The 27851-nt window shown below is 37.5% G+C and overlaps 2 protein-coding genes across 4 annotated transcripts; both read right to left on the bottom strand.

The window, feature by feature from the left end:
• Positions 1-773: 773 nt before the first annotated feature.
• On the bottom strand, positions 774-27254 carry LOC132845819 (carboxypeptidase Q-like). Of its 2 annotated transcripts, none has more exons than XM_060870116.1 (8): positions 27205-27254; positions 26364-26802; positions 26008-26215; positions 25709-25916; positions 9025-9136; positions 6174-6265; positions 5136-5337; positions 774-1250 (listed from the first exon to the last, which is right to left on the bottom strand). In XM_060870116.1, exons 2-8 carry the CDS (start codon positions 26800-26802, stop codon positions 1090-1092), a joined length of 1422 nt encoding a protein of 473 aa, XP_060726099.1. In that variant the 5' UTR covers positions 27205-27254; the 3' UTR covers positions 774-1089. The 2 variants fall into 2 exon arrangements, with proteins under 2 accessions (XP_060726099.1, XP_060726098.1); XM_060870115.1 differs by lacking the exon at positions 27205-27254 and adding an exon at positions 26965-27111.
• LOC132845820 (uncharacterized) lies at positions 20159-22305 on the bottom strand. Of its 2 annotated transcripts, none has more exons than XM_060870117.1 (3): positions 21289-22305; positions 20908-21190; positions 20159-20770 (listed from the first exon to the last, which is right to left on the bottom strand). In XM_060870117.1, the coding sequence occupies exons 1-3, from the start codon at positions 21468-21470 to the stop codon at positions 20348-20350; spliced, it is 888 nt and encodes a 295-aa protein (XP_060726100.1). In that variant the 5' UTR covers positions 21471-22305; the 3' UTR covers positions 20159-20347. The 2 variants fall into 2 exon arrangements, with proteins under 2 accessions (XP_060726100.1, XP_060726101.1); XM_060870118.1 differs by having other exon boundaries at positions 20908-21166.
• Positions 27255-27851: the final 597 nt, after the last annotated feature.

The following is a 27851-nucleotide window of genomic DNA, read 5'->3' as shown; positions in this document are numbered from 1 at the left end:
AAACTGACACCATGTGCTACAGGCCAGGAAAAAGCAGGGGAAAGATTTGATAAATAATTTAAGAAACCCTAGCAAAACAGAATATGGTCAGTATGGTGACACAGTAAAAACAACCGCCATCTTACAGCCATAGGGTTCGATACTGACCTAAGGTAAACCACCCTAGGTGTGAATGAGTGTGTGAATGATACCTTGCAATGGACCGGCTTAAAATATGATGTGAGTTCTCCCAGCTTGTGTCCAGTGTTACTGAGATGTGGACTCACCGTGACCCTGACCAAGATAAAGCAGTTACTGAATGTGATTTAGTGAAATGGGAAAAAACAAACATCATCTGAATTCTATATCATTAAACATGCTATGAAGGATACATCTAAATGTAGTTCTATACACATTATATATACATGAGTAAAGGCACTTCGTTCTCTTCCCATTTAGCTTTACTTGTTTTGAAAAGTGGTTTCCTGTAACCAGCAGTAACTTAATCCAAGAAATCACATATTTCACTGCAAACCAGCCCTGATGACGACCAACATAATTATAGGCCTAAATAAAGAATTGTGTATTTTAGAATTGTTGTCATATTTTTCCCAGCAGAAAAGTGAAGCACAGTTTGTAAAATTAGTCTATGCCTGTGGTCAGCAAACTAAATTCTACATACGTTCATATAAAATTCAATAAACTAATGGAAAACATGTCTCTTACTGAATCTGAAACGCTAACTTTTTTCATGCCACATGAGAAATGACTACACTTTACCACACATAGCCGTAGACAGGCTGCATTTATGTAATTTTTTATTATAAAAAATATTTACAGTAATTAACAAACCCACTGAAATACTGACAAATAATTGGTCAAACGTGCTGATTAGGTCATGTGATGTGGGTTTATGGGTGAGAGACATAAAGGTACATAGTGGTTTTAATATACATTAGGTTTTCAACAAAGATGTGCCTGAAGATAAAATCTGTTTTGTTAAAATTAAATGCAAATATCAAAAGCCTAAATAAACTCATTCCTTTTGTTCAAATTTTTTGTTGTCATGGTGGGCAAATGGAAGCGCTCAATTATAAAAATGAGAAACTGTTATCTGGGAAGCATTTCGTCAAGGTCTGCCACGACATACGACACCACGGCCCACACAACTGAACACAGGTTCATCTCTGCTGGGTTCTGCACGGTCATTGTGTCTCCATCAGTGTGGTGGAACCAGAAGTATTTGCTATCGGCCGTATGGAGGCTGGCACCTATGCAAGACAAACAGGGTCCAAAAAAGCAATTAAACTAATTGTTTTCAAGTTGCAACACTGAGACAGCAAACTAGAGTATGGTTTATAATAATACCAATAGAAAATAATACACACAACCATCTACATTATGGCTTATATCACTTTATCTCTTTACAGTGACATACACCGTCTGACCAAAAGTATTGGAACAGCATATTTAGATTATATATGTGTGTGTTTATATATTACTTACACACACACACACACACACACATATATATATATATATATATATATATATATATATATATATATATATATATACACACACACACACACACACACATGGTGATGCTCTTCCTAATTAGACTGGCTAACAATGTTTCCGCAGAACTTGTATATTTTGGATCAAGAGTAGATCCTTATTTATCCACACTTTGGTCTTTCATTCAATTGGTGGAGGTGTTTTATTTTTTTACTTTTGCAGCTAATCTCTAAATTTCTTTGTGAATTTCAATCTGGTCAATCTGGTATGTCCTCTATATTTCTATGCTTGAAGTTTTCTTCAAACAGTGGCTTGTGAGACTTTCGCCCCTGACCTATTGAGGTTGTTGGTGATGTCACAGACTGTTGTATTTAGGCTTTTCTTCACAGCTCTTAATGTTTTTGTCAACTGCCTTTGTTTTCCTTGGCAGAGCTGCTTAATATGTTGTTAGTATACCAGCAGTTTCTGTCTTTTTCAGGACATTCAAAATTGTTGTATAGGCTCTGACTGATTTTCCCTTGTCTCTAATTCACCTACAGACTGATCTCTGGTCTTCATTATGTTTTATCCTTTTTTAACAACAAATGCAATATTTACAGGCAAAACACAGAGCTCAAATGCTTGGCAGTCACATATTCCAATATTTGTGTATTGTGTATGTTATTTATTGTATTCCAATATCGCTTGAAAATGGGTTCTCAAAAATGTTTTCTCAAACAAAAGATCACTTTTTCTAAGTTAACACACCTATAGGTAACTATCAGGAAATGAGAGCTGAAATTATGATCTGTTGACTTATAGTCATCTTTTGATCTCATGCCCAAATGTCTTCGGTGTATAATAAAAACAATGTAATTGGCTTTGGCTGTTCCAAAACTTACAAACTCACAGAGGGGATTGTATCTGCTCGTTTCAGTACTCTGACTCAGAATTGTTTGAGTCACTGAGCTGCATGTCATGTGCCTAAAGTCCTTACATAAATGATTTGATGACTGAAAGGTCAAAGACCATCCAAATATCCTCTATCCTTAAGCATACATTTTCTCTTTCTCCCTCTCTCTATCTCAAACACACACACACCATAGGTCCTGATATAAGTTGTTTGAGGAACATTTTCCATTCTTCACTCAAGAGTTTCCATTTGAAAAATGAATGGGAAAATGGAAGAACCGCCATCAAATGCACATGTGTTTGTAGTTAAAGAGTTCTCCAGTTTCTGTACTTTTTCCAGATGGGAATCTCTTCATCCAGAACCCTCAGCTATTCTTGAGGAAATGCAGCAAACAGTCATAGGCTTTAAAAACACCACTTAGAAGAGGATGTTGAGCCACTGATTTTAGCTGTATTCTGCACAGTGTAAAAGCCTTACCACAATCTCTATATAGTAAGGTGGTGGAATAAAGGGTTGTGTTCATTAGGAAAGGAGCTTAAGGACTTGTCATAACATTCAGGTGTTGGTAGAACAAAGCTAACTTCATTGGGCATTGAATAAATTCCAAAACAGCTTATCATGCTATAATGAGAGAGACAAAGCAGATACAACAGTCCCTATTCACTACAGAAAGCAGGAGAAGCTTTTTCCCACTGAAAATACAGCAAGTATGCTTGAAATACTGCAAAATATATTCACATATTCACATATAGTCACAGAAAATAAGCAAAAATCCATCTCATCTCAGTCACTCTACAGAGCTGTGCATGTTTGGACAGCTGGAGGTTGGTGTGACTCATTTGTTTAAACATTTTGGTTTGAAACCACTGTAGAGAAGTCGCTATACATTTCCTCATTGACCTTGTATGAGTCACATTTTCCAACGACACTGACTGATGTCATCTATCCACTATCAGTTGAATGGCATTTTGTCATTTGCAGAGAAAAAGTTATGCCTTTTGTAACAGTTCATTAGCCCCCAGCCTTCAGAATACTTGTACTGTACTTCACAGACAGGACTTCAGTCAAGTAGCACAAAGCAAATCCAACAACCAAACACAAGTTAATTTGCAGTCATGGCAACGCGACTGATAAGGACAGAAAAAAGGAAACAATTTCCCTTCACATGGGGAAAGCTAAATAGAAACACTACAGAGAAACAAAAAGGAAGCAAATATTTATTTTCAAATATTCTATTCAATACTAAATTATTTTACAAAGTTTTACTCAGGATGTCTCATTTTATTAATAAATAATAAAATGTTATATTAAAAAGATTTGCAGAATACAAATCATATGAAATGGGGTGAAACATCTGTGTTTTTTACTTTTCCAGGAACAATACGGAATCAGTCCCTTTTCAATACCATGTTCACTAACTTCAATTTTAAATCTGATGCCTCAGTGTCACAACGGAAGAACATCCAAACAATCTTTGCAGGATCGCAATCTCAATACCAGATGATGGCACAACAGCCATAGTGAGTTTTCATGCTTTGTTCCCTGTCAATCACAGTGACAATATCCAATCACAAACATTTATGAGCCTGCATATGTAGAAGGGGACAGTTTTCCTCCAAGTGAGTTCTACTGTCTTGTGACATAGCATGAGCAGCAGTTTGAAAAGAACCTCACATGCCATCACCATCCCTCTACATCCTCCCCATTTGGCAGCTCCTGTGTGATGGGGAGCGCTGACTGGTGAGAGGGAACTGGCAAGAGACCAAATTGGGAAGCAAATGGGGAAAACCCCATTTTCATAGTGCATATGCTGAAGGTACTTTGGCTAGAATAGCATGTCCATGGTGATATGAGGAAAAGACTGGAACCACACCACATTAGCAAAGTAGAACCAAATGGCTGGTAACAACTATCCAAATATGTAACCATAAATAAAACCCAGGAAAAGTTCTAATCTGACTTGAAAACCAAATTTTGTTTTCCATGGGTGCCTCAAATTCCTACACTAATCTTATTAATAACAGAAATAACGAACATTGGTGCAGCTCCGAAAAGTGCTTTTATTGTTTCTGTTGGATATAAAAATACTTGGACTTCTAATAAAGGTTCTTTAATGTGTCAGTCCAACAGCACCCGGGTGAATGTGCTTCCCCATGAACTCAGACTTCCCCCAAATATTTAAAGGATTTTATGAAAGTAATTTTATGGTTCCTTGCCTAAACTCAATTAATTTCGGTTCTCCCTGAGGTTGAAGCACAATATCTTCTTCGAACAGATAAAATAAAATGCCAAGCATATGTAGACCAAAAAACATGCAAGATTGTCTGTGACATTTAAAAGATCATTACTTATGCTATCTTGTACAGAGGTATGCAGAAGAAATTCATATTCCTCTTGAATCAGTATTGCTGTAGATAAAAATACATGGTTTAGGGAATTGGATTTTGAATTAAGCAGCAAGATTAATTATAAACTTAGAGGCCAAATGCTGATGTGTGACTAACAAAAATGAAAATATTTGAACAGACAGTGTAATAGACCAGACAAGCAATAAATTACGACAGAGCAAAGTCAAACTGAAGTAGCATGATCTTAGGCAATGGTATAAGTGGAGAGACACTGAATCTGTTGGGTAATTAAAATTAATTTAATTAAGATACTTTTTAAATTTAGAATATACTAAGACCCAGGTTGAACAATTACATTACATAATTACTGATCATGTTGAAATTGTTCACAAACTGACCTGGTACTCCAGCTTGCATCCACATGTTTATATCAGTTCCTTCTCCATGTTTCTCCAGGGATGTTACATTGATGGGTGCCAGCAGTTTCATGACTTCCGTCATGATCGATCTGGCTTTGTCACTGCCAGTGAACTGCAGTCCAACAGGGGCAAATGTGCCCATATCTGACTCCATCACCAGGTCAAAGTTTGAAATGTTTGCCTGTAAAGGAATGAAATTTATTTAGACTGTAAAATATATGGGAAAGATGACATTTTTGGTGTAGTACAAGTCATTCAATCAAACCTTTATATGGACTTTAATGCACAGTGTGATAATATAAGTTATAATCATGAGAGTAGGCTACTCTTTTAGACCAAAGGACAGCAACAGAGAGGCCACATGCTGTCTTCATGAACATTTTCACAAGATATCATAATATACCACTGACTGAGCATTGGTTTGCAAGTAATTGGAGACATTTAGACAAACTAGACAAACTATGGTTTGATTGGCTTCCCAGGTTTACACATGAAAAATTCATTAAAAACAGCTTCAAAAACATCTAAAAAAGGTGAATGTAGAGAGCTACCACAAGTATAACATTTGCATGCAGTTAAGGATTAAAAAAGGAGGGTGTACAAAATGACCAAGCAGAAGATGGATCAAAAGAGGCAATCTCACAGCCGTCTGGGTGTCAAAAGAGAGCAAAACTGAAGGGGTATTAAGACATTAAAGGCAAGCAATAACAAAGTGACCATAGATAATTCATTTTAAATGACAGCTGGCAACCTCTGACAACATGGACGACAGCAACTGTTGGTGACCATATGTGCGCATGTCCAGTGACACAACAGAGTTGATTAAAGTTTAACGTTATGCAAATATGGAGCAACATGGGGCAGCAACTACCGATGGGAGTGAAGACAGTAGAGAGTATGTAATTTATTTCAAAGAGCATACACTGCCTCTCATTCATATCATATGATATGGATCAAAAGATGACTATGAGCATTATGCACATCATATAAGTAATGCTACAAGTGAAACATGAATACTTTGTGCTGTTGGTAGTATTGCATAGCTCCAACTCCCCCTGCTTCCTCAGCAGACCACAGCACAGCCCTCATTGTCCTCTTAGGACGCAGCCCTATAGACCAAGAAAAAGACAGTATGAGGCAACTACAGTTCATTTTATTCTTCTTTTATGACTAAACATGGTCAAGTCCAAGAATGCCTCTATATAAGAAAAACAGGCTACAACAGAACAGAAGGTCTCGATCAAAATTAGGCAAAATTTTAGTCTTTAAGAATGGTATTGGCCTTATAGTTCAAACAATGTTATGTTCACTGGTTACTAATCGTGAAGATTATAATATCTGAAAACATCTTTAAGGATGCTATATGTAGTAAGATATATCTTAAAAGGCAGTTTTCTAGTGTAAAGTGTGGACTAAAGTACTAGACATAATAGCTCTGGAAAAGTATAATAAGTATATCAAAATATAGTTTGCTAAAATTTTATCTTAGATTAAAATTACACACTGTAATCTTAATTAATTTGGAAAATTCTGAACTGAAGCCTTAGAAATGTAGAAGATAATGAAAACATGTTTAGGACTACATCCATTAAAATCTTAATAATTCTGCATCAGGAAATAAGCTTACAAAAAGAAGGTAGCATATGTAGATTTAACATTGTAGATGACTTTCATTAAACCAATTAAGCAACATTTTGGAAGATGGATAGGTTTTGGATAAGAAGGCTTTCATTTGAATAAAATTCCTGTAACACATATGTACATATTGCTTTGAAGCATGTATAACTTCAGAAATCAGAAATATGGTTATAGTATAATTATACATTTTAGTCTTTTTAAAGCTCTTTGGAAATATTTAGTTTATTTGATTTCTATTTCAATTTCGTCCCTCTTTTAGCACTATTATAATTGAATGCAAACTCTGTTGTTGCACTTAAAATAAAATCCATATGCAAAGAATATAAACCCCTCTGTAGACTACATGCAACACAGTTCCTCCATCGGTTCATGGTACAACCCCTGGCAAAAAGTATGGAATCACCCCTCTGAGAAGATTCAAATGTTTAATTGTTCATTCAAATGTTTAATTGTGTAGAAAAAAAAACAAGCACATATATGCCACAAAACAATTATCACTCAACAATCCAAACTTCTGGCTGTATAAAACACTTAAAAAAACAAAGAAACATAACTATAGTCAATTACAACAGTTTTTACAGATAAACAGAGGACAAAAATATGGAATCACACAAATCTGAGGAAAATTATATGGACTCACCATGCACTTTGCTTTTGTAAAACAAACACCTGTATCTGATTACAACTGCTAATTAGTCTGCAGTTAAAAAAGAGTGCTTGCACACATTAGTGATGTGTTGAACCAAGATGATTGACATAACTCATGGCTCCAACACGAGAGATGTCAGTTGAAACAAAGGAGAGGATTATCAAACTTCTCGAAGAAGGTAAATCTTCACGGAATGTTGCAAAAGATGTTGGTTGTTCCCAGTCAGCTGTGTCTAAAATCTGGACCAAGTACAAATCAAATGGAAAGGTTGTAAAAGGGAAGAGTACTGGTAGACCAAGAAAGACATCAAAGTGCCAAGACAGAAAACTTAAAGCAATATGCCTTGAAAACAGAAAATGCACAACAAAAAAATGAGGAACAAATGGGCAAAAAGTGGAGTCAAGGTCTGTGACCGGACTGTAAGAAATCGCCTAAAAGAAATGGGATTTACATACAGAAAAGCCAAACGAAAACCATCATTATCTAAAACAAGGTTTCAGTGGGCTAAAGAAAAACAATCTTGGACTGTGGATGACTGGATGAGAGTTATATTCAGTGATGAATCACAAATCTGCATTGGGCAGGGTGATGATGCTGGAACTTTTGTTTGGTGCCGTTCCAATGAAATTTATAAAGACAACTGCCTGAAGAAAACATGCAAATTTCCACAATCATTAATGATATGGGGTTGTACTGTATGTCAGGTATGGGAGAGGTATGGGAGAGATGACAGTCATTACATCTTCTATAAATGCACAAGGTTATGTTGAGATTTTGGACACTTTTCTTATTCCATCAATTGAAAGGATGTTTGGTGATGGTAGCATCATTTTCCAGGATGATAATGCATCATGCCATAGGGCAAAATCTGTGAAAACATTCCTACAGGAAAGACATATAATGTCAATGGCATGGCCTGCAAATAGTCCAGACCTCAATCCAATTGAAAATCTGTGGTGGAAATTAAAGAAAATGGTCCACGACAAGGCTCCAACCTGCAAAGCTGATCTGGCAACTGCAATAAGACAAAGCTGGAGACAGATTGATGAAGTATACTGTTTGTCATTAGTTAAATCCATGCCTCAGAGAATTCAAGCTGTTATAAAAGCCAGAGGTGGTGCAACAAAGTACTAGTAGTGTTTTTATTTGATGATTCCATATAATTTTCCTCAGATTTGTGTGATTCCATATTTTTTTCCTCTGTTTGATCTGTAAAAACAATTGTAATTGACTATAGTTATCTTTCTTTGTTTTTTTTTAAGTGTTTTATACAGCCAGAAGTTTGGATTGTTGAGTGATAATTGTTTTGTGGCATATATGTGCTTGTTTTTTTTTCTACACAATTAAACATTTGAATGAACATCTACTGAGAGGGGTGATTCCATACTTTTTGCCAGGGGTTGTAAAATATGCTATTTCATTTCTTTAATGACTTAAAAAGACTGACATGCAAGCTGGCACTAAGTGTAAATTTACAACTCAAAAGTAGTGTGCATAAGATAATGAGATAATGAGATAAGAAGATAATATCCTGTCTGCAGGATTCTCCAGGAATGCAGTAGTTTTCTAGCAGATACTTACCCAGGTCTTTGATGAGAGACAAGGCTTCCCAAGAAATTGCCACTCCACCTCCATCATCCATAGCTCCCTGTCCTACATCCCAACTGTCCAGATGACCACTTAGCAAAACAACCTGAAGAATAAATAAGCATATAGACATATTACTAATATCCTTTCTGATAGGGATTACTTTGGGAATTACATTTCAATTCCCAGCCTTTAGCAGACGCACTTATCCAGTGACTTACATTTGTATCTCTTTTTTTACTCAACTGAAGGCTAAGGGACTTGCTCAGGGGCCCAGCAGTGGCCCTTGGTGGTCCTTGGATTGAACTCAAAACCTTCAAATTGGTAGACCGATTTCTTAAGCACTAGGCTACCACATCCCCCAAAACACTTTGTGTTTTAAATGATTAGTTACTGAAAAGTGGTTAGCTGATCCACCCACAATCACCTTAAATCACCCTATTGATTAATTCTGTAGTATACACATGATTTTTTTAACTCCATTAATAACTCCATTATTTTTGGCTCTCACAATTACTTATTTTTTCCTAAAGCAAACATCCAGGATAGTATTGCTAGGCATTCATTCATGTTTTAGTTAGGCTAAAGGTTTTGTCAGCTTTTACTGCTGTTGAATGATTCACCACCATTCTTTCACTAGTCATGTAAAATGACTTACTGTATGAAAAGCTCTGTGCTCTCTACAAACATATTCTATAAAACTCTCTGCGTTAGGACAAAGTAAGTAGTAAAATAAAGCATGATTAAGGAAGTACAGGATTTTCAGAGCATTAAAGGTCATCTGATGGGTCTAAATACTGAAAGGAGAAGATGCTGAAACCACAATGCATTGTCTCTACTATAGTCTCAATACTGGATGTTGTCAAAACAAAGGGACAACGTCTGGTCTTATATTTAATTTGTGTAGTTATGGACAACAAATACTCTATATTCAGAATGCATGTAAGAATGATTACTTCAGTCTAAAGGTGAACTAAAAAAAACTCCAGGCATAGATGATTTGATGTCTAGGGAAGTGGACAGGAGCAGAGTAAAGCAAACAGGACAGCCATACACTAACAATTTCCAGAACAACTGAATATAAAAGTACAGTTGTGAAAAACTTAAGGTACTCCTGCATCAGAGCTTTTAGCAAGAAAAATAAAACATAAAGGGGCATGCTGTTAAAGAGAATAATCAACAAGAGGGTATTGGGAACTTTTCACATCCCAAAAGGTTTTATTACTCCTACACATCAATTTGTGAACACTAAACATTTTTTATTCATTAAGAACTAGCCCATCATACCTTTCATCCCTTTAGTTACAAATAGTGCTGTGGAACAGTTACAAGACAAGTTAGTTCCTGTTGTAACTTAGTTTCCGTCATGAGAGCTATAAACATTTGCTCTGTCACCTACATCACCCTTTCACTTTGTCTCTCTCTAGACGTTATGGCAAAAAGCAGTAAGTCATCAAAACTAAATGCAGAAATGCCTGATTTTACTGATTTTACTGAATACTGATGACTCTCCCACAGCAGAACACTTAAAGAAACAGCTTCAACTTACAGTTACAAAACACTGACAGTGAGTCTTTAGGAAAATATGATAAATAAACTCCCCCTCAGATAAAAGTCACCAAATCAATAATTACACACATCTTTTAATCTACTTATCATTTGGTTTATATTATGTGACACATATGTCATACAACACCTTTTGTTAAATGTTATAGAAACTATTTTATGTCTTTTTTCTATAAAATAAAGACAGACATCTCCGACTAACTTGACTCTTCTTTTAATAAACTTGTGCGCCCTACACACATTCTTTACATGAGGTTACCCCAGGTGTGTACCCTCTTCTCTGGCCCCCTCTACAACAGAACATACAACAATTGTTCCTATTGTCACATCCTTTCTCTTATTTTTTTTTTTTTTTTAACACAACTCAATTTCTTGTACAAACAAAGAACATTGTTTACTTATTACTCCTGTGTAGTAATTTAACATTTTCATTCTTTATGCAACTCGATGCATCACCTTCTTGCTGTGTGTCTCAAAGTATAGTTTTCTAATTTATGAGCCTCTAATCCCAAAAATCCACTTGTATACCTAGGGACAAGTTATTTTTCTGAAGCATTCACCTTATTTTGAGGTAGAGTTGCTAAGAGCAATCACAAATAAAGATTTTTGATTCCAGTTCCTGTGGGGCATTCTAGTTTCATGATTTTTTTAATCAAAAATGCAAGACAGTCACTGTAAGGAATATTTTTATTAAAGCAAAACTACCCTGGGGGTTTTAAAGCCAAGAAACAGCAACTGCATAAATCAGACACTTCTGGGACTAACATTACTGAGGATGATTAATAAGACACAGCAAGCTGAACTGCCTGACAAATGATTTTATTATAAATTATATAATTTCTGCAACTGTGTCATGCAACTCAGTGGTATGCCTGTAAAGATGAACACTACTTTAAAGCTCCTAAGCTTGAATAACCTCTAACAAAATTGGAAAATGGAATGTCAACAACTCGCTAATGCTCTCAACATTTTTTTATCAGGGGGAAAACACTTCAAAGTAAACACTGAATATTTTTTCCATTTTTAAAGCCAAACATTGACACATGTAGACCAGAATTCGTCCCAGACTTATATTTGCCAAACATACTGTACATCACTTCACTTGCCAGAAAGACCACCCGGCTTCCACATGCTTTCTAAATGTGTAACTGGAGCATGAAGTTAAACACACTTTGATGTATGAAAGAAAACAAACTAATTTAACTGCAAATCTGGTGTTGTTGCAAAAATTCAGAAACCATATTACTTAATTGCACTCAGGGTATAAATGTTAAGGACATCAGACAAAATAAACAAGAGCTCAGACAGAATGGAGCATCACTGTGTTGCAGTAAACAAAAACATATTCTGTGGTGAAGACATCTTCATCTCTCCCACATAACCTGCTTGAAATGGTAAGAGAACAGGCAGAAGAATTTTGAATATTTCTTAACATTCATCTATATGTTATTAATAGTAATTTGCAACAAAGAATGAAAATGTTCTTTAATTTTAATTTCATAATTTCTAGAACATTCTTCCAGACATACTAAATAAAAATAATTAAATGATTAGAATAAATGTCACATAATAAAAACAAATAAGTGTAGTAGTAAGTCCCACTGTGTTGTCAATGTCACAAATGTGCACAAAAATTTCAAACCTATCAATAAATTTATTACTGACTCATTTCCCAGAACCAGTGCATTATACTAACTGAATGAAAATTGTATCCCACCACCCACTTCAACATGCAAGTTTTTATAAAAATTACTGCTATAAGATACATATTAGGCCACTACATTGAAATAAACCTTTCATACAAGATGAAGTTTGACTTAGATGCACAACACATAGATAGATGAGAAGTAATACAATGTAAATTAGTTGGATAAGACAATTGTTTATAATGAAACGCAGTGTTGAATGGCTTTATGAATGCACTAAATTAAGCTTAAATAAATTTTCAACTTATCGTGCCTATCAAGTGATCCACAGTACACAGACAAAAACATCCACCGATTTGTCCATTCTAGTTTACATTTCACACATAACCACTATGCGGGAGGGATTTCTGGTCTGTCAGAAAGCAAATAAACATAAAAAGACCAAAAAAGCTTTTGGTGGAAATATGTAAACATGTAGCAGACAGTCCATTTCCTCACATATTGACTGTGTGTGTTTACAGGAGTCTAAAATTATGGAAAAAGTCATCAAAAATATGCCTGTGGACAGAAACTTTAAAAACATTCTCACATTCTCCCTGTAATCTGCAAGGTGTCTTAATCTAAAGATAAACCCAACTATCTCGCTTAAAAAAAAATCTCTGCTTCTTGCAACCTATTAACCTGCAAATCTAAACATATAAATCTGGAGCAGGGGTCCCTGACCCTTATTTAAGAGCTGTCCGTTGTGTGCTATAACTCCAAACAAAAATCAGAACAGAGACCATCTGGGTCATCTGGATTTATAAAACAGGTCCTTGCAAAAGAGGAATTCTGCTTTTGTTGTGACAGGACATAAGATTATCCACTAGTGGTTTTGTTTCCTTATTTAAAAAACCAGTGTTAAACACTTAGAAAGCACTTTATTAGGTACACCTACATTTTCATGCAATTACACAATCAGCTAATTATGTGGCAGAAGAGCAATACACAAAATCATCCAGATGCAGGCCAGCAGTTTCAGTTAATGTTCACGTCAACCGTCAGAATGGGAAAAAATGTGAGCTCAGTGAAACGTGGGTTTTGACCATGGCATAATTGTTGGTGCCAGGTGGACTGGTATGACTATTTCCATAACGGCTGATCTCTTAATATTTTTTGGTCATAATAGTCTTTCATTTCTCTAAGCCAAAAACAGAAAGCTGAGGCCACAGTGGGCACAGACTCACCAACACTGGACAGCTGGAAAACTGTATTTAAAAAAAATGACAGTCTGGTCTGATGACTCTCAATGTATGCTGAAGCACAAATATCCATGAACAGTCCAGGCTGGATCCTTCCAGCATCATAATGCAACATGTCACAAAGCAAAAGATGTTTCAAACTGGTTTCATGAATAGGACAATGAGTTTAAGGTTCTTCAATGTGGTAATATCTGAGCATGAATTAGACTGTTTTAAAAGCAAAGGGACAGAGTATTAGTATAGTGTAGCTAATAAAGTGCTCGGTGAGTGCAAAAGACCACTTGGGTACCACAAATTTCGAAATTTATTATGTAGAACAATTATCCCTGTGAAACACTTCTCCAAAATTTGTCAAGTTGTCTAGGTTACCAGGTCTAGTTACAAAAGCAGAGAACAGTGCAAAAAGCCAAGCAGGAGCTAAGAATCATACTGTTGAGTTAGCCAGTGAGGAAATAGCGAGTGTGACATTTTTGTTTGTTCTTAAGATATCGGTCTTACACAAGTAGTGTCACATTAACCAGGGCAAAGTACAGTAATGAGTCAAGTATTATTGTTAAAATGAAATTCTCCTGCTCCTTACTAATGAGGAAAAGACATCAACATCTAATAAATGTGTGCCTTTAGTATGGTGTACTGTAGAAACTAATACAATGTGGTTATCCGTTCATAAAGCTCCAGCATGTATCAGAAAATACAAGACGGTTAAAAACATGACACTTAACTAATAGCAACAGTTATATGAGGTATTGCAATGAATTGTGCAAAACACCATATGAATGGTGCTGTAGACATGGATCTATAATGAATGAGTGTGTATTTGGTGCAGATCAGTGCAATCCACACAGTTTATTATGTGTGTGTGTGTGTGTGTGTGTGTGTGTGTGTGTGTGTGTGTGTGTGTCTGTGAGTTTGTGCGTGTGTGCTCGGTACAGTTCAGTCCAGTTCAGTTGTTGAGGAATCTAATGGCTTGTGTAACAGTTTCTTTCCACAGTCTGGTTGTGAGTGCCCGAATGCTCCGGTACCTTTTTCCAGATGGCAGGAGGGTGAAGAGAAGTGATCTTTTCAGCTGATCCAAGATGGCGCAATTCCTAAACAGACAGTGATGCAGCTTCTCAGGATGCTCTCAATGGTCCCTCTGTAAAACGTAGTCAGGATGGGGTGAGGGACAGCCTCAGCCTTCATAGGAAGTAGAGACGCTGTTAAGTTTTCTTGGTAATGGAGCTGGTGTTAAGTGACCAGGTGAAGTTCTCCACCAGATGAACACCAAGGAATTTGGTGCTCTTGATGATCTCATCGGGGATCCGTCAATGTTCAGCAGAAAGTGGTCACTCTGTGTTCTCCTGATGTCAACAACCATCTCTTTAGTTTTAGCAACATTCAGAGACAGGTGGTTGGCTCTACACCTCCTCTCTGTATGCTGACTTGTTGTTCTTGCTGATGAGACCCACCACAGTCATGTCATCTGCAAACTTATATATTAACATTGCTACACAGTTGTGAGTCAGCAAATTGAACAGCATTGGACTGAGCACGCAGCCCTGAGAGGCTCCAGTGCTCAACGTGGTGGTGCTGGAAATGCTGTTCCCAATCCGGACTGATTGAGTTTTCTCTGGAAGTCCAGAATCCAGTTGCAGAGGGAGGTGTTCAGGCCCAGCAGGCTAAGCCTCTCAATCAGGTGCTGAGGGATAATTTTTTTAAATGCTGAACTGAAGTCTATGAACATCATTCATACATATTAATCTTTATTGTTCAGGTGGGTGAGGGCCAGATGAACCGTGGAGTGGTTTGGAGGATACGCAAAGTGCAGGGAGTCCAGGGAAGGTGGTAGCTGGGTCTGGGTCGAAATACTTCATTTTGATGGGTGTAATTGTGATGGGATAATAGTCATTGAGGCAGGACATTGTAGACTTCTTTGGCACAGGTAAAATGGTGGTTGTTTTTAGGCAGGTAGGAACAAAAGCGCTGCTCAGGGAAATATTGATGATATCAGTGAAGACACCCACTAGCTGTTCTTCACATTCCCTGAGCATCCTGCCAGGAATGTTTTCTGGTCCAGTGGCCTTCAATGGGTTAACTCTGAATAGAGTTGTCCTCAGATCAGCCATGGATAGATAGAGTACCTGGTCATACACAGACCACTGCCCTCGGAGAAAACCCGCTCACATCTCATGCAGTCTATCAGAAGATATATTTCATCTCTACAGTTTAGTCTTTTCAGTTAGAAATGAAGCCTTAAAGCAATTATTTTTAGTGTATACTGTATATGTCTTAGTAAAAGACATATATATGTGATGGTATCTTTCCTGTACAGCTGCAACTCTTTATAGATATTTCATAAGCAATACCTGAACAAAGCTTTCCCATTATTTATAACTTCACAACAGTTAAATCTTTTAAACAGTCTTGCACTTACAAATATTGACATCTTAAATCTCTCATTAAATCAGGCACAAAAATGTAGGTGCAAAACTAAATGACTAGAAATGATGGGTACCAGAAGGCTTGGGAAATCTTTTTAAAAAATGTTCTTGAAGCTACCTTTCTTCCCTAGTGGTGATGAAAATGTTATTCTTGGTGTGACAATGCTTTATTATTGGTCTATGAATTATTTATGTATAAGACATAGGTCTGCCTGAAGAAATAAACAGATATGACATGGCAAACCCCACAAGACAACGGCAGTGCAAAATTGCAGTCAAATTCTCCAAACTCAATAATAACAATGATATCAAAGAGAACTGTCATTCCAGACAAAGAGGCCTAACATTATCATCATCTTCTCATTAATAAATCAACACATTAATTGGCCAGTAATGTGTCTTCTGACTTTTAGCTTTTGTCCCCCAAGACCTGTAATTAATACTGTAATTAATTATCATTTAAATCCAGGTAATATGAGCTTCAGTTAATGTTGACATCACACATCATAATGAGGAAAATGTTATAATAGTTGCCAGATGAGCTGGTTTAACCATTTCAGAAACCTCTGATCTGTTGGGATCTTTGTTCTTGTATCTAGAGTTTACACAGAACAATGAAGTGTATCCAGCTGATATGAAAAACTCATTACAGCCATCATGCTAAAGCATCTCAGAACACACAACACCATGACGTGGATAGGCTACAACACTACAACAGCAGAAGACCACATCAGGGTCCACTCCTGTCAGCCAAGAACAAGAATCTGAGAATTCAAGTCTAATCTACTGCCAAAATACAACCACTGCTTCCCTGCTGTAGGGGAAGGCCATCTGTGGGATGTTAATGATAGCTATTTAGACAGGTTCAATGAGAATGATACTAAAAAAATGCAAAAGCAGTGTAAATAATATAAAAAAATTACTTTTTAAACATTTCTTAACATTTTTATCTTTGGCCATAAACTGCTAAATGGGAAAATAAAACATCTGGATTCAGCAATATCCAGCAAAACTCGTGTGCTCAGACATGATCCTTCATCGGTCTAAATTCCTGATGATTCAGGCTGTGTGTGTGTGTGTGTGTGTGTGTGTGTGCATGTTGAACTTTCCAGACCATGCCTATGTTTAATCAACTAGCTGTGTCCTCTTCAGCAGAGCTTCACTTCCATCATTGTGGGGGAGGAACACTGTCTGTGGATCTGTAATTACTGCAGACTAGGCCAGCATGTCTGTCACACATCTCCAACTACAACCCAACTGGCTTCACACTGGATAATGTAGGATAGCACAGCACCACCAAGTATAGGGGTCACACTCCATGTCAAATTACCTGAAATGTAGAAGTTCTCTTCCCTAAATTATGTCAACACGAAGAGCCACTTAATAAGTTTTCAAAAAGTTCTGCAATGTTTTGAAATAATAAAAACTCTCAAAACAGACAGAAAGATACAGCTAAGGTTGTTCTTTAATGTTTAGCTTACAGTGAACAAAATATCATATATAAGAGCATTCTGAAAAACAAAAAACAAAACAAAAAACAAAACAGCAAAAAGCCCAGATAAGAAGGGGGAACTAAAAATAGCACAAAATTAATGTATCTAATCCCTGTTTTCGTCAACATCACATCTGATATCATCCAAGGCGATGCACCTGGGATAAAACCGCTTGGTATGTCGGATCCACCCTTGGCAATCTTGAACTGTGATGTCCCTGCAGCCAGCATCCATGGCTTCAAGGAGGGACATCTGGTCATGTGGCTGATGGTCATAAACCTTCCACCTCCATGCAGAAAAGATGAAGGTGAATAGGGTGGAAGGAAGAGACTTACCAGTCTTGGGTGGACTTCAAACCATGCTGTTACAGTTTTTTTCAATCGCTAACAAGCGCTTACCTATACTTAAGATAATTTTTCTAAACTCTTAACACAGACTTACACCTACAAAACACAATTGGCCAAATTGATAATTTTCCTCTCAAAAACACATTTTGTTAAATATATACTAACTCTCCATTTCAAAACAGAACACATCTTTCTCTGCACACACTAACTTTACCGAAACACTGGAAATCTGACTCAAAATGAAATTATTCTGTCAAACAATAACACTTGTTTTCACTTCACAAGGTATATGCAGTCAATCAAAGTACACCAGGTTTCAAAATACTGGCTATTGTTGACATTAGAAAAACTGCATAGACTTTTATGTTTCAGGTAACATGCAATCCACCTTTTACACAAAACTTCTTAGTTGGGAACTGTATGTCCACAGTTATTTTTTTCTTTACTGTTTACTAAAGGAGGTACAGTAGAAACACAATATAATAGAACAGAAAAAGTTTTACAGTATTGCTTACAGTGAACAAAATATCATATATAAGAGCATTCTGAAAAACAAAAAACAAAACAGCAAAAAGCCCAGATAAGAAGGGGGGAACTAAAAATAGCACAAAATTAATGTATCTAATCCCTGCGATCTTCAGGGTTAGGCCACATGTTTTCATCAACATCACATCTGATATCATCCAAGGCGATGCACCTGGGATAAAACCGCTTGGTATGTCGGATCCACCCTTGCCAATCTTGAACTGTGATGTCCCTGCAGCCAGCATCCATGGCTTCAAGGAGGGACATCTGGTCATGTGGCTGATGGTCATAAACCTTCCACCTCCATGCAGAAAAGAACTGGTTGAGGAAAGGTGAATAGGGTGGAAGGAAGAGACTTACCAGTCTTGGGTGGACTTCAAACCATGCTGTTATTGCTTGCGAATGATGGAAAGCAACATTGTCCCAGGTAATTACAAAGGTCCTCATGTTTTCACCCTCCTGATCCTGCTCTGGTACCAGGCGCTTGTGGAGATCATTGAGAAAGGCAAGGAGGCGCTCGGTGTTATAGGGTCCAACCTGACATCTGTGAAGGAGTAATCCTGCATTTGCCATTGCTGCACACATGGTAATGTTTGCCCCTCTCTGTCCTGGCACATCAACTGTGGCCCTTTTTCCAATTATATTTCGTACACGTCGACGCCTTTTGGATAAATTGAATCCTGCCTCATCTATGTAAATGAATTCATGAGGGGCCTGGTTGGCCTTCAATTCCATAACTCTCTGAAACAAAGTTTATGTATATCATGTCATTACTGTATACCATACTGTATTGTAACCTATTACTGTGTAGGTTACCTACTTGCAAAGTGCAAAGCTTATAGAACTGGACATTGAATTGAATATACACTATACCTGGACATATTGTCGTCGTAGCTCCTTGACTCTCTCACTGTTCCTCTCAAAGGGAACAGTGTAGAGCTGCTTCATCCGCACTCTGTGTTTGGACAATGTACGTGTAATGGTTGTGAGGCTGATGCTTTCTATATTGCCAAATATCTCATGGTCCTCCACAATTCTAGTTTTAATTTCATGCAGTTTTATTGCATTTTTGCAACAACCATTTCTACAATGGCAAGCTCTTGATCATTATTGAGGAGCTTTCCTCTTCCCCCAGAGGGTGGAAGACGTTGCATTCTTTAGATGGGAAAAAAAATCAACATATGCATTACTGTATGACCTTATTGACATGTCAAGTGAGAATAGAAACAATCCATGTAAAATGCAATACTTACCTGTTGGTTTGTTGAAAGATGTGAATAATGGCGGCAACCATTGACCGCCTCAAATTGGGTTGCACTCTTTCACCAGCCTCTCTTAGTGAGAGACCGTGGTTGATTACATGGTCAATGATAGTGGCACGAATTTCATCACTGACTACTGTTCTTGCAGCCCTTGGAATGCCACCACCACGCATTCTTACACCTCTACCTTGCCCTCTCCTTGGGCCTGCTCCTGTTCCTGCACCTCTCACTGCACCTCTCACTGCACCTCTCACTGCACCTCCTACTGCATCTCTTACTGCACCTCATCCTGGCCCTGCATCTCTCACTGGAGCTGGTCTTCTCCCTGGGCCCCTTGCTCTTCCTCTTCCACGTCCAAACATTACAGTGTTTGTCTTTTTCTGTTTCTGTTTCCAAAAACATCACTCCTCAAAGTCCTCTTTTTATAGTAATAGAAAAAAATAACCCCTGCCACTGAGTCTAAGCCAGACTGGAATCAGCTGTGGTTGGCCCAATTCACCCAACATAAATCAGCTGTGTGTCAATTATTCAATTGTTTGTTTATTATCAGCTGAGATATATTGTTTTTGAACTGATATCATTGCAGAAGCAGAGGTTTTTATACTGTATCTAAGGTTTGGAATATTGTTTTTGCTATTGTGGGATGTTGTGTGTTAACATTCTTGAATACTACAAAAACAATCCATAATTTTGTTGAGAGGTATAACTTGTCTGTTAAGGAAATGTAAGCATTGTGGAAATGTGTTTACTGATTGCATATTGTGTGAAAACGACATGAAATGTGTGAATGGTATGGCCACAAAAGACTGATGCTGTGCTAATTGTGTTTAGAGTTTTGAAAATGTGACAACTGTTTGGACAAACGCTTGTTAGCGACTGAAAAAAACTGTATTGCTTGCGAATGATGGAAAGCAACATTGTCCCAGGTAATTACAAAGGTCCTTATGCTTTCACCCTCCTGATCCTGCTCTGGTACCAGGCACTGGTGGAGATCATTGAGAAAGGCAAGGAGGCGCTCGGTATTATAGGGTCCAACCTGACATCTGTGAAGGAGTAATCCTGCATTTGCCATTGCTGCACACATGGTAATGTTTGCCCCTCTATGTCCTGGCACATCAACTGTGGCCCTTTTTCCAATTATATTTCGTCCACGTCGACACCTTTTGGATAGATTGAATCCTGCCTCATCTATGTAAATGAATTCATGAGGGGCCTGGTTGGCCTTCAATTCCATAACTCTCTGAAACAAAGTTTATGTACTGTATATCATGTCATTACTGTATACCATACTGTACTGTAACCTATTACTGTGTAGGTTACCTACTTGCAAAGTGCAAAGCTTATAGAACTGGACATTGAATTGAATATACACTATACCTGGACATATTGTCGTCGTAGCTCCTTGACTCTCTCACTGTTCCTCTCAAAGGGAACAGTGTAGAACTGCTTCATCCGCACTCTGTGTTTGGACAATGTCCGTGTAATGGTTGTGAGGCTGATGCTTTCTATATTGCCAAATATCTCATGATCCTCCACAATTCTAGTTTTAATTTCATGCATTTTTATTGCATTATTTGCAACAACCATTTCTACAATGGCAAGCTCTTGATCATTATTGAGGAGCTTTCCTCTTCCCCTAGAGGGTGGAAGACATTGCATTCTTTAGAGGGGAAAAAAAATCAACATATGCATTACTGTATGACCTTATTGACATGTCAAGTGAGAATAGAAACAATCCATGTAAAATGCAATACTTACCTGTTGGTTTGTTGAAAGATGTGAATAATGGAGGCAACCGTCGACCGCCTCAAATTGGGTTGCACTCTTTCACCAGCCTCTCTTAGTGAGAGACTGTGGTTGATTACATAGTCAATGATAGTGGCACGAATTTCATCACTGACTACTGTTCTTGCAGCCCTTGGAATGGCACCACCACGCATTCTTACACCTCTACCTTGGGCCTGCTCCTCTTCCTGCACCTGCACCTCTCACTGCACCTGCACCTCCTACTGCACCTCTCACTGCACCTCTCCCTGGCCCTGCATCTCTCACTGGAGCTGGTCTTCTCCCTGGGCCCCTTGCTCTTCCTCTTCCACGTCCAGACATTACAATGTTTGTCTTTTTCTGTTTCTGTTTCCAAAAACATCACTCCTCAAAGTCCTCATTTTATAGTAATAGAAAAAAATAACCCCTGCCACTGAGTCTAAGCCAGACTGGAATCAGCTGTGGTTGGCCCAATTCACCCAACATAAATCAGCTGTGTGTCAATTATTCAATTGTTTGTTTATTATTTACTGAGATATATTGTTTTTGAACTGATATCATTGCAGAAGCAGAGGTTTTTATACTGTATCTAAGGTTTGGAATATTGTTTTTGCTATTGTGTGATGTTGTGTGTTAACATTTGTGAATACTACAAAAACAATCCATAATTTTGTTGGGAGGTATAACTTGTCTGTTAAGAAAATGTAAGCATTGTGGAAATGTGTTCACTGATTGCATATTGTGTGAAAGCGACATGAAATGTGTGAATGGTATGGCCACAAAAGACTGATGCTGTGCTAATTGTGTTTAGAGTTTTGAAAATGTGACAACTGTTTGGACAAACGCTTGTTAGCGACTGAAAAAAACTGTAATAAATTATTTAAATATGTGTTTTATGTTTGTATCTTTGATTAGAGAAAAATGACCAGTTATTAGATTAAAACTCCTAAGTGGCACAACAAGAGAGTATTTCTTGACAATGCCATAAACATAAACATCCTCTGGGTGTGTTGCACCCAGTTCAAAAGGTGTTTTTGGCTGGCTTCACATGCATCATGTCTCAAAGGAAGCCCATGCTAGCTTCCACTTACGACCCAGCAGGTAACATTCATGTGACTGGGGAGACCAGACTAGTGGGTGAGAATTGGTAAAGACTAAAATTAGAAATTAGAAGTAGAATTTTTTATTTGTCCTGGAGTTACACACTGAATAGGTAGTCATCACTCTATGCTTACCCTAAGAGACATAGACATAGATAATAATAATAGGCATAATCTGCTCAAACATCACTTACCTCCTCATACAGCAAGGGCAATGCGTAAAAAATGTAAAATAGATTGAGCTTCAACACATGACTACTGGAAACTTGTCACAGAGAGTAAAGAGCTTCCGCAAGACATATGAATCATTGCTTTTCCCTTAATCTGTGTGACAGCAACCATTACCCATCCAGCATGCCAGTGAACTTCCTTTGAATAATCAGCACAATGAAGATTTTTCATTAAGCAGAGGAAGAAAATGCAAGAGAAAATCAAGAAAATCAAGAAATGAAAATCAGAATGAAACATTTTGCTATCTTGCCACTATACATTAATTATTTAGGATACAATACAAAACAAAAATAATCCTTCCAAGTAAAAAAATCTACTTTAATAATCAAATGGGAGGGATCATGAAAGAAAAGCTTCTTCAATCATCAAGGCAAACTGACAGCAGGTCTGTGAAAGAGAGCTGAAGCTTTCCATGCAATAAAAGCACTGCAAACAGCCACCGCGGTTATAAAAAGAACAGCAAACACCACACTGGGGCTCCACAAACAGGCACCTTTCTTATTTACATCCAGGAGTAAAAGGAAGAGGATGCCGTACCGCACGCTCTTGCATACGTATGCACGCATATACACGAAATCTGATGGCAATAAAATTATTCTTAGTGGATTTGCATCTTTGTATACTCATTGAACATTCACAATAGAAACATTCAGGTTTCAGTAAGGTATAGATGTTTTTTTGGGGGGAACCAGGGTTCTGACACTTTTGACGGCTAATCAGAATTAACGGCTAACACAATTCCTCATTCAAGACTTTTTTAAATAATAGCTTTGATGGTGGCTGAGACTTTAACCTATAGTATTCAACTGGTTGCTTCTAGTTGCTATCTGTTTCCATATTCCCAGTACATGCTGTCTGCAGAGTGGAAAAGCAAAACCTTAAATACTGTGACAATATGAATGCAGAGAAAGTCACTGGTTTTGTAAAATATACAGCATTCTGTTTTGTGGAAGACTCGGTAAACTAGATAATCTTGTGCTGACACACCATGACTATGTTATAGTATAAGTGGTCACACAAATTGCCACTTCCTGTAACAGAGTGACCAGTGACAGCTATAAGACTGGTTTTGTGAGACCATCTGTTGCTCTGGTCAATTTGTCAGCCTGCTTCTGTCTATTCATTCACTGGAAAGGGACCACAAAAACCTTTGCCCACAGCAAATTGCATTTTATTTTTTGGGTTCTGAAACAATTACATATACCAGTACTTTGGTAGTGTTTTTTTCACTTTGATTTTGTTTTTTCACTTTATTTACTCTTTAATCTCTTACATGCTCTCACTCACTCGGTTTCTCTGCCTACAGTGTGTCCCTGCACCTTTTTTCAGATAACCAGCACACATATGTGCAGTGTGCTTATAAAGAGGTTGGGCTTCACCAGCGTGTAAATCTTTAGATTCCTCATTGCATTAGATGGCATATTTCAAGCTGTCTTGCTTCTCGTTTAGTGTATAATGTGGAATACAGTATTAACACGCATTTCCACCACAAAGGGATAAAGTTTTGTCCTGTTCGATTCTTCTTTCTCTGGTCAATGTGACAAAATCCCAATTTGAATGACCACAAATCTCAGACGTTTGCACTCCTTGTCCTTGGTTTCATATGGTCAGCAGATTTTCAGCTACATTTTTATGAAACCAGGAGACAAATAGCAAAGGTCAAATGAGTAACAAAACTGCCATTCGGTCATCATGACTAAAATGCAAAATCACACGACCTGACCTGGATGGCAGAAAACCTTAATCATCATGTTGAGAATAAGGAGACCAACTACAAATACAGAGAAAAGAAGGTGCAATGCCTCTATGGGGATCATAACAGACAGCCTCCTACTGGAGTGTCTCTCCAACAGTACACAAATTTTGGACAACAATGATGTGTGTCTCTCCAACAGTACACAGGTTTTGGACAACAATGATGTGTGTCTCTCCAACAGTACACAGGTTTTGGACAACAATGATGTGTGTCTCTCCAACAGTACACAAGTTTTGGACAACAATGATATGTGTCTCTCCAACAGTACACAAGCTTTGGACAACACTGATGTGCCCCATATGACAAAATCACTCAAAATAACAGGTTGGCAAGTCAGTACATGTCACTCTGGACTACAGTCAGTCCCCAAGATGACATCCGTGATTTATTGTTATTATGAGTTTTCCAAGAATACACATTTAGAGGAAAAAGCCAGTCAGAATAGCAGTCTCATGGGTTCTGTTTTTATGCACACATGTATATTACATTCATGAAGTGACTTCTAGCATTTAATCTCATGACTCAGAGGCAAAAGCAGCAAAACAAGCACAAACCATGTTGTTTTTTTAGCTGCTCCCTGCTTGGGGTCACCACAGAGGATTATCTGGTCCACATATTTGATTTGACGCAAGCTTGATGTCAAATTTTAATAGTTTAGAAAATTAGACAAACAGTAATGCTTGGGTATTTACTAAAGCTGCTGTCTCAACATTAAAAGCTTTGTTTAATACAAAAAATGTATTATTATACAATAAACCATTATATTCAGGTATTTCTCTACATCAAGTAACATAAATGTTCTGCAATTTCTAGAACCTTCGAGAGAGTAAGAGAGTAAGAAGTGTGTGTAGAAAACAGTTTAATGGCTTTGGATTTAACAGAATTTAATCTCACTATTCAACACCTTGTATTCTGACCTGGAAACAACCATCATGCTAGAACCTTTACTAACAAGTTACTCATTGGAAGCTAAAGAACACTGGGAGATAGATTCATGGGGAGTTCTGTCATGTTCAATGTCAAACATGTCTGTGCATATTGGCCACATTGAAGCTATACTACACAGTTAATTAGTTGTAAGCTGAAGGCATCCTGTTGTGCTCATCCAGGCTCAGACATTTTTCTCTATAATATTAATCACCATAACCACAAAACTGACCTCAGATGAGAGGTCAAATGGAAACTTCTGTCAGCACTCTATAATTGGCACCTAGAGGATGCTGGTGAGTCATGCAGAAGCACACATCATACACATGTGAGTATGGTCAGTAATAGTTATGGAACACAACAGTGTCCAAGTATGTGTTTGAAGTCTTTAAGGGCTTACTTGCTCTGGGTGCTCACTGCCTGTAATCTCAGCCACTGTGTTGAAGGAGACCACATCTTCCAGGGTCTGAGCCCCCATAGTTAAGTGCACCACAATTTTTATGCCTTTGTTTGCCATCCTGGCCATCATCTGGGCATCTTCCACTGTGATACAGGCTGTGGGGATCTGAGGAACACCAGGCTGGTACCACTGCCACCCGGTATGGGGGCTGTAATAGGTACATACAATAAGTTTAATATTGAATTATAAAGTGATTGTATTTCTTGGAAAGACACTGATGATATCTGATTGAAACAGACCTGTTGATGGAAAATGGCGTGATGGAGCGAATGAGTGAAGCCACTGCTCCCACTTTAGCTGCCTCTGAAGCTCCTGAAGCACGGTATGCCACCGTCTCCCCGTAGCTAACAAAGGGCTGATTATACACCACAATCTTCCCCTTAGCCTCACTTGCTCTTCTTTTCAGGTCATCAAAAGACTCCACCACTAACACTTCAGCTTCAATACCTGCCAGAACAAACAGGTAAAAGAAATGTATACCACATGTGTCACAATAAGTCTTGCTGTGAAGAGGCATGTTTACTTCATTAAAAGTATAATGCTTATGGGTGCAATTATGTCATCTAAGTGTTTCAACACGTCTAAAACTACAAACCTCCTTTGGGAGTTCCAACACTACTCCCCAACCCAAGGATTGACAAGGTGTGGTTTCGTGGAAGAACCATCAGTGCCCTTTCTTGTCCCCTCACCCAGTGAGGGATCGTCACAGGTTCTAGATGTACATTCTCCAGTCCATCCAAGCTTAATGCATTGTACATGTACTTGATAGCCAGGTCCAGGTTCATGGACCCACTCAGTCTGTTTCCGACTGTATCTGTGAAGGCTGCAAGTCGCTCATATGAGCGGTTTTGAGCCTTCCCATAGACTGCCAGGTCTATGATTTTCTGGGCAATGTCAGAATAACGTGATAACTCCTTAGATATTTCTGCCAATGATTTATTCCTGTAGTCAAGTGGCTTACATGAGCACTGTAATAAGCTACAAGTCAGAATGAGAAAAGTCAGAAGGCCACTGCTGGAACCCCTTTCTGTCATCTGAGGGCAGGAAAAGGACAGAAAGTTAAATATATATATAAAATATTTCAGATGAAATCCGTTAATAGCTGCTTGATATTTTCTTAACAGAGAAACTTGCATATAAATATGATAAAAGGAATATTTGCTACATCAAACCCAAGTTTGTTAAGTATTAATTACCTTAAGTATTGAATTGTTTTTATTTATTTAAATGAGCTCTATTTCACGTATATGCGCGTTTCCATAACAACCAACCATCAGGATACAGTTTTATAAGCTAAAGTCAATATATTTATACTAAACAGAGGTGTCAGGAACTCTTGCCATACTTAATGAAGTCAGCTAGACAGATATTATGAATAAAAAAAAGTGTTTCTTTATGTTCCCTAACAACTGAGAGGAATGTTTAATTCTACGAACCTCGTTAACGTCGAACAGGAAGATCACGTGACCTTCAGCATACAGTTTCACTTCCTCATTGCTACGGCAAGCCGGTGGGGTGTGTGTGTTTCACACTCACTCCATTTCTGCTGTAGGGAAGTTTAGTTTTTTATGTTTTTTTTTTATTTGTTTGTTTGTTTGTTTGTTTGTTTGTTTTTAAACTAAGTTATAAAATGTAATTAATAGGAACAGACATTCAGCGTGGTAGGAAATGGTAACATATGTGATATGTGATAAGTAAAATGGTCAAATCGTGTATGTTGAGATTTTATAATTGGAGAGAATGAGATATTAAAAATTAGGTATAAATGAGATTTTGGCAATTTCTTAGACCCATATTTTCGATCCACCTTCAGTTTGCTTCTATAGATGAATATTCTAAGTGAATCTTTTATAAATGTAATAATGTATAATGTATGTATAATAACGTGTAATAATCTATAATAGAAATAGTAATAGTAATTAATAGTAATAGTAATAGAAATATAATATAATTGCATGAATAAATTTTCCATTTGAGTGTTTATTACAGTGACCGCTGTGGGTTGGACTATTATACTGTAAGTTAATATTAAATTTCATGGCAATTATTTCTTCCCCTCCCATCTCATAAAACCATGCAGGTT

Source organism: Tachysurus vachellii, chromosome 5 (assembly GCF_030014155.1).
Source record: "Tachysurus vachellii isolate PV-2020 chromosome 5, HZAU_Pvac_v1, whole genome shotgun sequence".
In the NCBI taxonomy this organism is placed as follows: domain Eukaryota; kingdom Metazoa; phylum Chordata; class Actinopteri; order Siluriformes; family Bagridae; genus Tachysurus; species Tachysurus vachellii.
This window is presented reverse-complemented; position numbering and strand designations above follow the sequence as displayed.